Source organism: Lagenorhynchus albirostris, chromosome 17 (genome assembly GCF_949774975.1).
Source record: "Lagenorhynchus albirostris chromosome 17, mLagAlb1.1, whole genome shotgun sequence".
In the NCBI taxonomy this organism is placed as follows: domain Eukaryota; kingdom Metazoa; phylum Chordata; class Mammalia; order Artiodactyla; family Delphinidae; genus Lagenorhynchus; species Lagenorhynchus albirostris.
The window spans coordinates 17,620,944-17,633,007 of NC_083111.1; the positions used below are offsets into that span (position 1 = coordinate 17,620,944).

Genomic DNA, 12,064 nt, shown 5'->3' on the forward strand with positions numbered 1-12,064 from the left:
AGAGCGGGTGCTCCATCATCTCAAAGTATAACGAACACTACCCTTCTTTGATTTCATATGACACTCACTCATGGAGCAAAACCTTCCATTTAAGGGAGAATGCAAGAGAGGAATGATTCAGGCATATAGGATTCAAGCAGGAGCCAAAAACACAGTGAGATAAGAACGGTCACTGTAAGGCAATGAACTGAGGAGGTTTTAAACAGGATTATCTGTAAACAAAAAAAATTTATCTGTACCTGGGACAGGAACCTAGAAAAGGATAGTCATGATTCAGTTGAATTACAATCAGGTGCCTTTTTAAAACGGCTAATTTGTATTGAGGGGGATACTTTTAATCTGTTTACTGGGAAAATGAATTCCTATACAAACCCTGTACTATTTTACATTATGTAAGAGGTTAATTTAGTTTGAAAAGCCTCTTTTCTTAGTACTTCTTGGCTAACTTGGGAGATGATCCACCTTTAAACTGTTAAAAGACTTCTACTTTAGTTATAAAAGTATGGCTTTCACAAGCAATAGATAAAAGCCATTAACTATGAAAAGTAACTTCTACTATGAAGTATATTTTATTTTAAAGAATTTTTATATTTCCAGTTTTACTATGCAAGTTTTCTTATTCAAAAGCAGGCAATAAGGGACTTCCCTGGTGGTCCAGTGGTTAAAAATCCACCTTCCAATGCAGGGGACGCAGGTTTGATCCCTGGTTGGGGAACTAAGATCCCACATGCCGTGGGGCAACTAAGCCCACACACCACAAATGGAGAGAAGCCCACGTGATGCAATGAAGATCCCGCGTGCCGAAACTAAGACCCGACCCAGCCAAAAATAAAAATAAATAAGTAAATAAATATTTTTTAAAAAAAGCAAGCAATAAGAAATTCTGGAAGTATTCGTAAGTAAAGGCCTTCTGATAAGTCTTTTTGACTATACAAGGCAGCATTAGAGGGCTTAAGAGATGATTATCTTTTTGAAATTTCCCTACAGAAATTTCCCTAAGGAAGGGAAAAATGAGAATATACTAACAATGGGGTGGGATAGAGTGGCAAAGAGAACTGTACTTTCAAAATATACATATTTTAGGGGCTTCCCTGGTGGCGCAGTGGTTGAGGGTTTGCCTGCCAATGCAGGGGACGAGGGTTCAAGCCCTGGTCTGGGAGGATCCCACATGCCGCAGAGCAACTAGGCCCGTGAGCCACAACTACTGAGCCTGCGCGTCTGGAGCCTGTGCTCCGCAACAAGAGAGGCTGCGATAGTGAGAGGCCCGCGCACCATGACGAAGGGTGGCCCCCGCTTGCCACAACTAGAGAAAGCCCTCGCACAGAAACGAAGACCCAACACAGCCATAAATAAATAAATTTAAAAAGAATAACAACCCAAGCCAAGCTGTAGGATGTTATTAAAAAAAAATACATATTTTAAAAATTCCATCACTCTAAGACAATTTCTTCTCAAGTTTAACAAAAAGACTTAAAAGTGGTTTAAAAACACTGTGGAAAAGACAATTGGGGAATTTTTCTATTATTAGTGAGGTTGGGTCTGAAATAGAATGACTACTATCTTGGCAACTTTGACATTTTAAAAAATGTTTGATTTAGTTGTATTTGTCAACATTCTTGCTTGACTAATCTTAATTTTTGATGAATTTAAGAACTTATTATGCAAAGGTAAAGGGGACTGTGACACTCAAGGAATGTTTTTTCTTTTTGAAAAGGTTCTTTGTAAAGGCACAGAGGGAAGAGACAGCTTAGTATTTAGTCCTAAAAGGCAAGACAATGTGCAAGAATGAGAAGCCAGAAATGTAAACTGAAGGAAATGGCCAATTAATTCAAGTAGGATCTTGTTTAGTTTTAGTGGACCTTCAGTATTCAGAAAGAATTCCCATGGGAAACCTGTCCTTTTATATTTAAGAATCCCTGAAACAGTAGTTATCAAGTGACCAGCTATATCAGAGTTATTGGGGATATCTTAAAAAGTGAAACAAAACCAGCATTCTGATACAGTAATAAAGTTGATCAGATTCCTTAAAGGAGGGAGTAATCAACAAGGCTTTGGTGAAAGAGTTCCCAAGAGTGGAAGGAGTCCTTCCAGGCAAATAGCACACATGGAAACAACAGAGGATAAGGAATAGAGTGCCTATCATAAATAACGCTCCGTGGAACATTTCATGCATCAAACATTTTTTGTATTAAAGATGATTTTCCAAGGATGGATTCTCAGAAGTTTAGTAACTGAGACAAAAGGTTCAGTCTTGAACTTCAAGCTTGTTAAATATCGCTGAACTGCTAAATACTGCTGAACTGCTGTTTCCTTAAAGGATTACACTAACTTGCTATACCACCAGCAAATATGAAAACAGTTTTTTGTCTTTTGTTTTGTTTTGTTTTTTGCCATGGGGCACGCAGAGATCTTAGTTCCCTGACCAGAGGTCGAACCCGAGTCCCCTGCAGTAGAAGCACGGAACCTTAACCACTGGACCACGGGGGATGTCCCCTGAAAACACTGTTTTAGTCTACCCTTTATTCTCCTCCTCCAACACTGCATTCATTTTATAAAACTCTGCCAATTCAATAAGTTTCAGAATATTAAATTTGTCATTATTTTACTGTGTTGAACTTTTTTGCCCACGCTTGTAATTAATTTATTCTTAAGCAACTATTATAAATGGTCTTTATTTTTAATCAAGCTACGTCTTTCACAATTTTATTTTTTTAACTTTATATCGACTGTGATTTGAGGTTTTTCCGTGCTTTTTTTCTTTTAATTTATTTATTTTATTTATTTATTTTTGGCTGCGTTGGGTCTTCGTTGCTGCACGCGGGCTTTCTCTAGTTGCGGCGAGCGGGGACTACTCTTCGTTGCGGTGCGCGGGCTTCTCACTGCGGTGGCTTCTCTTGTTCCAGAACACGGGGTCTAGCCGTGCGGGCTTCAGTAGTTGTGGCACACAGGCTCTAGAGCACAGGCTCAGTAGTTGTGGTACACGGGCTTAGCTGCTCCACAGCATGTGGGATCTTCCAGACCAGGGCTTGAACCCATATCCCCTGCAATGGCAGGCGGATTCTTAACCACTGCGCCACCAGGGAAGCCCTCCATGCTTTTATATAAGATTTAAATTTTCATATATCTAAATGTTTAATTTGTGATTCCTTTTAAGTTCAGAAATTCTTTCTTTCTTCCTTCCTCCAGAGTTGATACCTAACTTTTTAAAACATACTTTTTCTACTGTTGTATTTTTTAAATGCTTATTAATTCAATCCAAAGGAAATATTTTCTATATGAGGTTAAAAGGATTACTTACTACTAAATAATTTTTCCCCTTCTCATTTATTTGTGACACACTATTTATCACATATTCAAATCTAACATACAGAAAGGCCTAGAAAAGAGTAATTCTAATTAATTAATTTATTGGTTTATTTTTGGCTGCATTGGGTCTTTGTTGCTGTGCATGGGCTTCCTCTACTTGTGGCAAGCAGGGGCTACTCTTTGAGGCGGTGCGCAGGCTTCTCACTGAGGTGGCTTCTCTTGTTGCGGACCATGGGCTCTAGGCACGCTGGCTTCAGTAGTTGTGGCACGTGGGCTCAGTAGTTGTGGCTCGCGGGCTCTAGAGCGCAGGCTCAGTAGTTGTGGCACATGGGCTTCACTGCTCCGCGGCATGTGGGATCTTCCCGGACCAGGGCTTGAACCCATGTCTCCTGCGTTGGCAAGTGGATTCTTAACCACTGCGCCACCAGGGAAGCCCGAAAAGAGTAATTCTATTTCAATGTCTATTCTTGCATTATTATCTTTTGGTGTTTGGTAGACATATCCTCCTTCATTATCCTTTAATTCAAAATTCAAACTGCTCTTCTCATCTTTCTTCCAAACCTTAAAAGCACCCACTCTATCATTCTACTGAATTACATTAAACCAATAATTTGTAAAGAATATACATTTTTATAATACTTTAAAAATAATTTTTATAAATAATTTTATGGTTTCTCATGAATGTAAACCTTCTGTTCCTAATTTCAAATACCTCTTTGAGGAAGCAGTAGTCAGCTTAGAAAAGATGCTAGCAGCCTTCAATTATTAAGCTACCATTACCCAACAGAAACAATAGAAATTAAATTATTAAGCATAATGTATTCATAAAGCTACAATCAGCAGAACCTCAAATGTTTTCAGGAATAACTATTAGAATAGGAAGAGCTTTCTTTAAGTTAACGGGCCATCTCTAACAACGTGATCCTCCACCCTAACAACAGTACCATAACTAAATGAGTACACAAGGCGTCATAACTTCTATATCAAGTAACAGGTTTCCCAATAGGCTAGTTCTGATTTGACTTAATATTATTAAGGACTTCTGTTCTACAATACAATGGTAGAGCAGAATGTTAAAGCGATTTTAGATTTTACTTGTATGATGGCCATGATTTTATGTGCCCCATTAAAAATCTAGTCTAACTTATCCATAAAATATCTTAAACTATTTTAAAGATTCATCTCCATATTACAAAAGTACAACATCAGTTATATAATCTCTCTTTTTCCCAAGCAAGCATATATATGATTTTTCAAACCAAAATACCGAGAAGTTATCATTCTAAAATAAAACTGCTTACCATGATACCACCATTTTGTTTTCTTTGGATTCTTGTTACATGTTCGAACATAAAAAGAATTATCTGGTGGTCGTCTCTGAAACCAAAAAGAATTTAAATAGATAAGAAGTTGTAAAACAGGAAAACATAAGGGGGAGATAGTTTTAATAAAAGCGCTAGCAAAAATATTACAGAATGCATAAGAAACAAAATAAATGCAGATGTCATAACTGAAAAAATAATATATTCCAGGCAATGTAACCTCTTGACACTGAACTTGTTAAAAAAAAAAAAAAGGTGTGCATATGTGGTTTGGGTTAGGTTCCAATGGGATTACTAGACAATGACTATCAACCTAAAGTGGCAGTTGTAAAGAATTTTGGTTTCATTTATCTTATCTCCCTAGAAATAATTTAATAATTACTTTTGTGAGCTAATCAAAACTCTACCTAACTAGGTTTGTCTGAGAAACCCTAGCAACTTATAATCCTCCACAAGGGATTATTGTTTTCCTGTAAACAAGTATCATCAAGGAGAGACCAAAGGATTCGGTTTCCAAAATGTATGTAAGAGGCAAAGGGGGGAAAAGACACATTAGCATTTCTGCAATACATACGCCCTGACTAGAACAATATTAGAAGCATACGGCAGCTCTGCAAGGAGTTACATCAGAAATAGCTGTAACTACAACTAACAACACTGAAGACAGGTTATGAAAGAATTTTCTTGAAAACTGTTGGATGTTGATCAGACACAAGAAATACGTGCCTCTCTACAAAGATTTGGAAACATGTCAAATTTGTATTAACGCCACTGAGGGCAGGTTAGTAGATAATATGATAGGTCCAACCAAATAGCAATGGTGAACAGGACTACCTAGGTAGCAGGAAGGAAAACTGACAGTCCACTTGGCACTTCCTAAAATTCATGTACATAACTATGATTTAACTCTTATGAGATAATAATAACAGTCATTTAACAGAAAGGAAGAGAAGAACATAAGACACTAAACAACTATACCAAGATTACCCTGTTTATACAGTTAGAGAAAATTCCTGAAAAATTATCATGAAATTATATGTCTACTTTAAAGAATAGATGATCTGCTATTGTTTGTCCTGTGAAGTCATAACCTGTGTTCATGTGGAATAAACTGCTACTACTGTAACAAACAATAAACTCATCTATTTATCAGAACCCAATCTTCAAAAAACAAGTTTCTTTTTGTGAAAAAAGAAACTGGAACGAAAGAGTTATGACTAAAAAATGCCTACAGTTAAATTAAAATTTGTATTCAGGGAGTTGACTATTCTCTGAATACAACGGAAAGTGAAACTCACGGAACCATGTCCACCACAGAATAAAATTCACCTGTTTTAATAGAACAGCTTTCGGTGAATATTTAAAAGACTTTTTAAAGCCTATTTGGTGCTAGATTCCCCTCAGTGCCAAAACACGTTTCCTCTTCTTCTTAGTATCTAGTACTTAGCACAGTAACAACAGCACATAGCAGGTACTTAATAATGTCTGAATTTTATCATTTTCCACAAAACTAATGCTGCCAGAATTCTGACTTCTAGATTATCGTTTTGGTTGAATAAATTATAATTACATTTATATTATATAATATAGTTTATCAATAATTTAAATGGAATGATTAGTCTTATACCAACTACGCAAGAAACACTAACAGCAGACAACTAGAATGTGAGGGGAAAGATGAGGGTTAGAAAAGGATGAAGGAGTTAGAGAACGTAATAATTTTCTAGCTTTTAACAGGAAATCATTACCTTTAAATGTAAACAAAGCTAGTAATCAAAAGGCACATGTAAGAGCTATGCGCAGACACCACTCGTGTTAATCTTAATCTTTAATCTCTTATTAAACCCTAGAGTTACTGCCTCATCTTTCTATAGACATTAAGAGAAGCCCCTTGATTGGAAACTGCTCTGTGCCACACCTGCAGGTTCAGAGCCTGTATGTGCGGTGGAGGTGGAGATAGGGAGAGGAGAAAACATGGAAGCAATAAATGAATGAAACTTGTTTCCAAGCCTTTGGGATTAACAAAAGCACAAGTGTGGCCTAAAATGCAGCTCAGAAAAGCTAACAACAGGGAGGAAACTCAAGTTAAAAGGTGATACTAACGTTAGATAATATGTACTCTATTTCATCTATTCTAAGATGTACATTTTTTTCTTAATATCCCTAAATGGGGATACATGTCTTTCAACTAATGGTGTATCACAGTTTAACTGCCAGAAGTTTCATTCTTCCTCTTGTACATAACATTGCATATTAAGGGCTCTTATGCTACAGTTAAAAAATACATATACAATTTAACCCATTATTTCCCATTCTTATTTGAACAAAAAAATTTTTTTTTAAACCTAACACCAAGAAACCTCTTATGGAACTAACACTCCAAGAAACTTACTTTGCAAACAAGTGGCTTAGAGTGTTTCAAAATCTAGATAACCTACCATTTAAAAATGAAATACTATCTAAATGTTTTCTAAATATTAATTTAATAAAAATGACAGCTGAATTTGGAGAAGGAAAAAAACCTGCTAAAATAAATGAATAACCCCACAGCTCCCTAATCTCTAAGGTAAATTCGGTTTTTCCTTTAAAGAGAATACAAAAGGAAACCCCCATGGAGAAGAGATGCTTTAAAACCTCTCAAGCAGGAATGACAAGAGGGCCAGAAACACAGAGAGGATTTAGATACTTTAAAAGGGTATTCTAAATTTAACTCACATGGTTTTTCTTTCTGGTCTTTTCCTCCCTTTCTCCATCAGACACAGAATCTGTAGATTAGTAAAGGAGAATAAGAGGAAAAGTCCTGAAAATTCTACTGGTAATCTAGTCCTCCTTCAAACTAGGCTTTATGATAGGAGAGCTCTGGTTCCTGGGAAATCCCCTAAAAGAGACTGATAGGGTGGAAGCCAGCAGAGGGGAGAAGGGAGCCATAATGCTTATTCCTGGGTCTTTCCACTGTGAAATCTAGAAACAATAATTTCTTGTACACTTTTGCCCTGTGCATGCTTACAGAAATAAAATTCAGATTATTTAAGAACATCTGCAGAAATTTCCTGTTTAAGAAATATGAAACAATGTCTGACTTCTATTATCAAATTATTTGCCAATCTATTACTAAAACGTTCCCTATAACTTCATAATAGAAAGCATTAAGTCTCTTCTTCAAATAAATTATATATTAAAATAGCTTCTCTACCCAAACTAAAAGAAGAACTATACCTGGAATAATTCTGAAAAGTCCTACCTTTTCTTTGCAGCTGGAAAGCATGCTAATAATGCTAAGACAAACTGATTGGACTGAGAGCGCTGGGGACCAGTCTTCTGTTAGAATGGATAAACAGATATGACCATTGCTATAAACATGAGGATGAACAGGAATATTTTCACCAGTAAACATGACCTAAGAAAGAACAAAATTCCATTAATACTCAAATATTCTATGTTACCGAAAAATAAAATATTCTCCAGGTAAGTTAATATTTTAAAAACCAAATTAAAAACAAATAAAATCAATGCCAGGAACAAGATAAACAACTGCTTTATTCTTATCAATTCAATAAGTACTGGTTTCACTACTATGAATGACCATGTAGTAGGAAAAGAATCCAGATTACCTATTTTATATTTCAGATATTTTTCACAAATTCCTTTTAAATTTTTCTACATTACCATGTATTTTTAGACTAGTGAAAGACAACTATATTTACAAGAATGGTTTTTCAAACTACTCATTGTTCTCTGCATACACAAATCAAATACACTAAAATTTCAAACGAAAGTATTCAACTTTAGGACAATATGAATTACATGCCATAGGAACACCACTTCCACCTATAACAATGTTATTACCCAAGGTGTTATATGCAAAAGGAAATGACTGCTACATCTTCCACCTCCTCTAAATTCACACTTGCATTATGATGGGCACAAACTGCCACTTACTAATCAGCAAATATCTATGTGCTTATAGATGAAAAAACAAAGCTTGAATGAATCTCCCAATTACTTGCTGTTTTGTCTCTGCCTTTTCTTTTACTCAGTTCTACGTTTTCCCCTTTCTCCATGTTGCCTCAGCACTGATTTGAAAGGTAGTATTTCCTTCCTTTGCCCTAATAATTCAATGTCTCAATAATACTGTTTCTTAAACATATCTACCTAAGCATCTGAATAGGCAGGAGAGTAAATTCATACATCCTGAGGAATCTGTACGCATAGCCCATAATAGGTCAAAGTAAAAGTCTCATATTTAAGAATGCTTAGATATATGTTAGTTCATAATAAATTATTTATTTTGATATAAAAATTAATCTGTCAATCTTTTAAGTGAATTTTATACTGCAGTATAATATATAATTTTTATTGTTGCTTAGGAGTAATTCCTATTTCCTGATCTGGCCCTTAAAAAAAAAGAAAATCACCTGGAGAGCTGGTTAAAAATACAAATTCAAGAGCCCCACTTTCCCAGATTCTGATTCACTAGGTATGGTGGCATTTTTATAAAACTCATCAAATATAAACCAATAGTTCCCAAACTAGGCTTACAGTAAGTACATCTCAGCCCTGCAAATTACCTCATACTCAGATATAGCGGAATCTTAGTAAGGAGAAACCCTACCTTAAGTGATGACAAACTGATGAAATATATTGCTCTAGGACTAAGCCCTCTTTTTTCCTTTATAGAGCAGAAGACAGCCAGTGAAATAAGGGTGGCCAGAATAAGGTATGCCATATTTTAATATGTGATATGCTATGGGAAATTACCATAAGCTAGGTTTTGCTTTTATTTTTAAATTTCTACCTACATATCTGGTTTTATTACAATTTTACAAATATTTACATTAACAAAGCACTCTTTCATAGAAGTAGGAGTTCTCAAATATACTGCTAACATATGGGCCTCATTTCCTTGGCTGAAGCTAATATAAGACAGGAAGAGCAATTTTTTCTCAAAGGAATGACTTCATATACTTGTGTTTCTTTCTTTCTTTTTTTTTTCTTTAAATTTTGGTGATCCACCCTCCATTCCCATGAAAAAAGAGCTAAAGTAAAGTTGAAAATTAAAAGTAAAGTCTTAAAACAAGAGATATCAAGTGATTTGTCCTGCCCAATTGTAGAAGACCCCCTGAAAGACTTGGGCACAGCTCTGTTTGAAGTACCATTTATCTCAATTATATCTATCAGAATTAGTGCCTTTTTCAAAAAGTGCTGCTCTGCAAAGGGAAATGACTGCTTAAAGCTCTTGCAGCTCCATGAGTCCATCCACAATTATTTTAAAATTAATTTTTTAATAAATGTGAACTACAGTTTATTATATTATATGCATTTGATATTCCCACAATGTGTTGTGGATGTCTAGAGTGGGAGTTTACATATCTCACAGGATATGCATCTGCTTTGGGGTGTTCTTTTTTTTTTTTTTTTTTTTTTTTGCGGTACGCGGGCCTCTCACCGCTGTGGCCTCCCCCGTTGCGGAGCACAGGCTCCAGAAGCGCAGGCTCAGCGGCCATGGCTGCCGCTCCACGGCACGTGGGATCCTCCCGGACCGGGGCACGAACCCGTATCCCCTGCATCGGCAGGCGGACTCTCAACCACTGCGCCACCAGGGAAGCCCTGGGGTGTTCATTCTGCCACAAAATGCCATTTGACTAATAGGATATTTTCATGAAGAACACAGCAGTGCCCATTACTCCCTGGCCACAATTATTTTTAAAGGCTATTTCTTTTCCAGTAAGGTCTTTTTGAAAACAAGTCATGTAGAACAGTGCTCTGGTACCAAAAAAGTAAGAACTGCCAAGTTATTTCCTTTGGCACAAATGAAGCAATGTATCAACAACCATCAAGGAAAATACACAGACAGCCAACCAAAAGGTTATCACGAGATGCTTTGACTAGCCAATTCACAAAGCAGAAGGAAAGCAGTATTCTTTTTGGAGAGAAATGATTATAAACTAAATCACTCGGTCTGAGAGCCAAGAAGTATGCATGAATCAAAAGTAAAGGAGGAGAGAAGAGAAAGAAAGGGGATGGGGAGCAGTGGAAGACACCTACGGCACAAGCAGCAGACATTCTATAAGCAGAGAAGAGAGCCAGAAATCAAGGAGAAAGAAACGGTTTTGAAGTTTGAGGGGACTGAAATAAAAATAAATTAGACCTTACTAATACTTAAAATAAATTAGATCTTAATAATGCTTAAAAAAAAAAAAAAGCAGGGGCTTTTAAACCTGCTGCATTCAGGGCAAATTCAACAAGCCTAAAACTTCTAGCAACCAAAAACAGGGGAACTAACTTGTTGTACATGGTACAGGTAACCCCTAGAACCCAACGTGGCAGATAGAGAATTTTAGAAGTTTGTCTAAACATGGACAGGCTCCATCCAGGATTTCCTGAATTCCATTCAGGAATTCAGATGAATTCCTGAAATATAAGAAAAAACTTTTTTCAACAGTTTATTCACGTAAAAGACTGGTAAGTAGTCTGCACAGACAGTTTTGATGCAAACTTTGCTATTCTGGTTCTCTGCATGTGACAGAAGAGTAACCAACGCTGAATTTCTTCAAGACTACACTCTTTTTAAAAAAATAATAAATTTATTTATTTCTTTTTGGCTGTGTTGGGTCTTTGTTGCCGCACGCAGGCTTTCTCTAGTTGCAGCAAGCCAGGGCTATTCTTTGTTGTGGTGTGTGGGCTTCTCATTGAGGTGGCTTCTCTTGTTGCGGAGCACGGGGCTTCAGTAGTTGTGGCACGCAGGCTCAGTAGCTGTGTCTCGTGGGTTCTAGAATGCAGGCTCAGTAGTTGTGGCGCACGGGCTTAGTTGCTCCACGGCATGTGGGGTCTTCCTAGACCAGGGCTCGAACCCGTGTCCCCTGCATCGGCAGGCAGATTCTTAACCACTGCGCCACCAGGGGAGTCCCAAGACCACACTCTTAACTATCCTTGTTTATTTAATATGCAGTACAAGCCAGAGGAGGGAATGCACATTTCACGTTTTTTAATACAGCCAAGTAGGCTCTGAAAACTTAAAAGACTTCAAGCTGTTTCCAGAGTTCAAAAACCTTTCTGGGGGGGAATCGCAAATAGCTGATAAACTATCTAAAACAGATATGACAATATAACTGAGTACGATGAATTTGAAACCAAAGGGAATAATTTTGCTAATTAATTTTTTAAACAATTTATTCAGATTCAAAGTAGTCACATAGATTGAACAGCGACCGGAGACTGCACACATTCCCCACTGCATAAACCATACTGAGTAAAATGGAATTACAGGTTTTTAATAACAAGCTATTAAATGGAAAAAAAGTCACAATTTTAGAAAGGATGTTAAATCTAATGCATGTGAACCACATCTGAAGTTCTGAGTCTGCATTAGAAGAAGTCCTCATGTGTCTGTGAATTTCCAAATATCCCCCACCAGTGTGGCTCAAATTCAGGAGCAG

The 12,064-nt window shown here is 36.8% G+C and overlaps 1 protein-coding gene across 3 annotated transcripts in view; it reads right to left on the reverse strand.

Moving 5' to 3' along the window:
- The window catches only part of UBE2W (ubiquitin conjugating enzyme E2 W), a 111,865-nt gene that overhangs the window by 45,564 nt on the left and 54,237 nt on the right, over nt 1–12,064 (reverse strand). For 2 of the 3 annotated variants that reach the window (XM_060128476.1, XM_060128477.1), the window contains exons 4-5: nt 7,870–8,025; nt 4,608–4,683 (exon numbers count right to left, since the gene is read on the reverse strand). In XM_060128476.1, the coding sequence (XP_059984459.1) occupies nt 4,608–4,683; nt 7,870–8,025 (232 nt within the window). Of the gene's footprint in view, nt 1–4,607; nt 4,684–7,343; nt 7,394–7,869; nt 8,026–12,064 lie in introns of all 3 variants that reach the window. The other variant, XM_060128475.1, reaches the window with a different exon arrangement.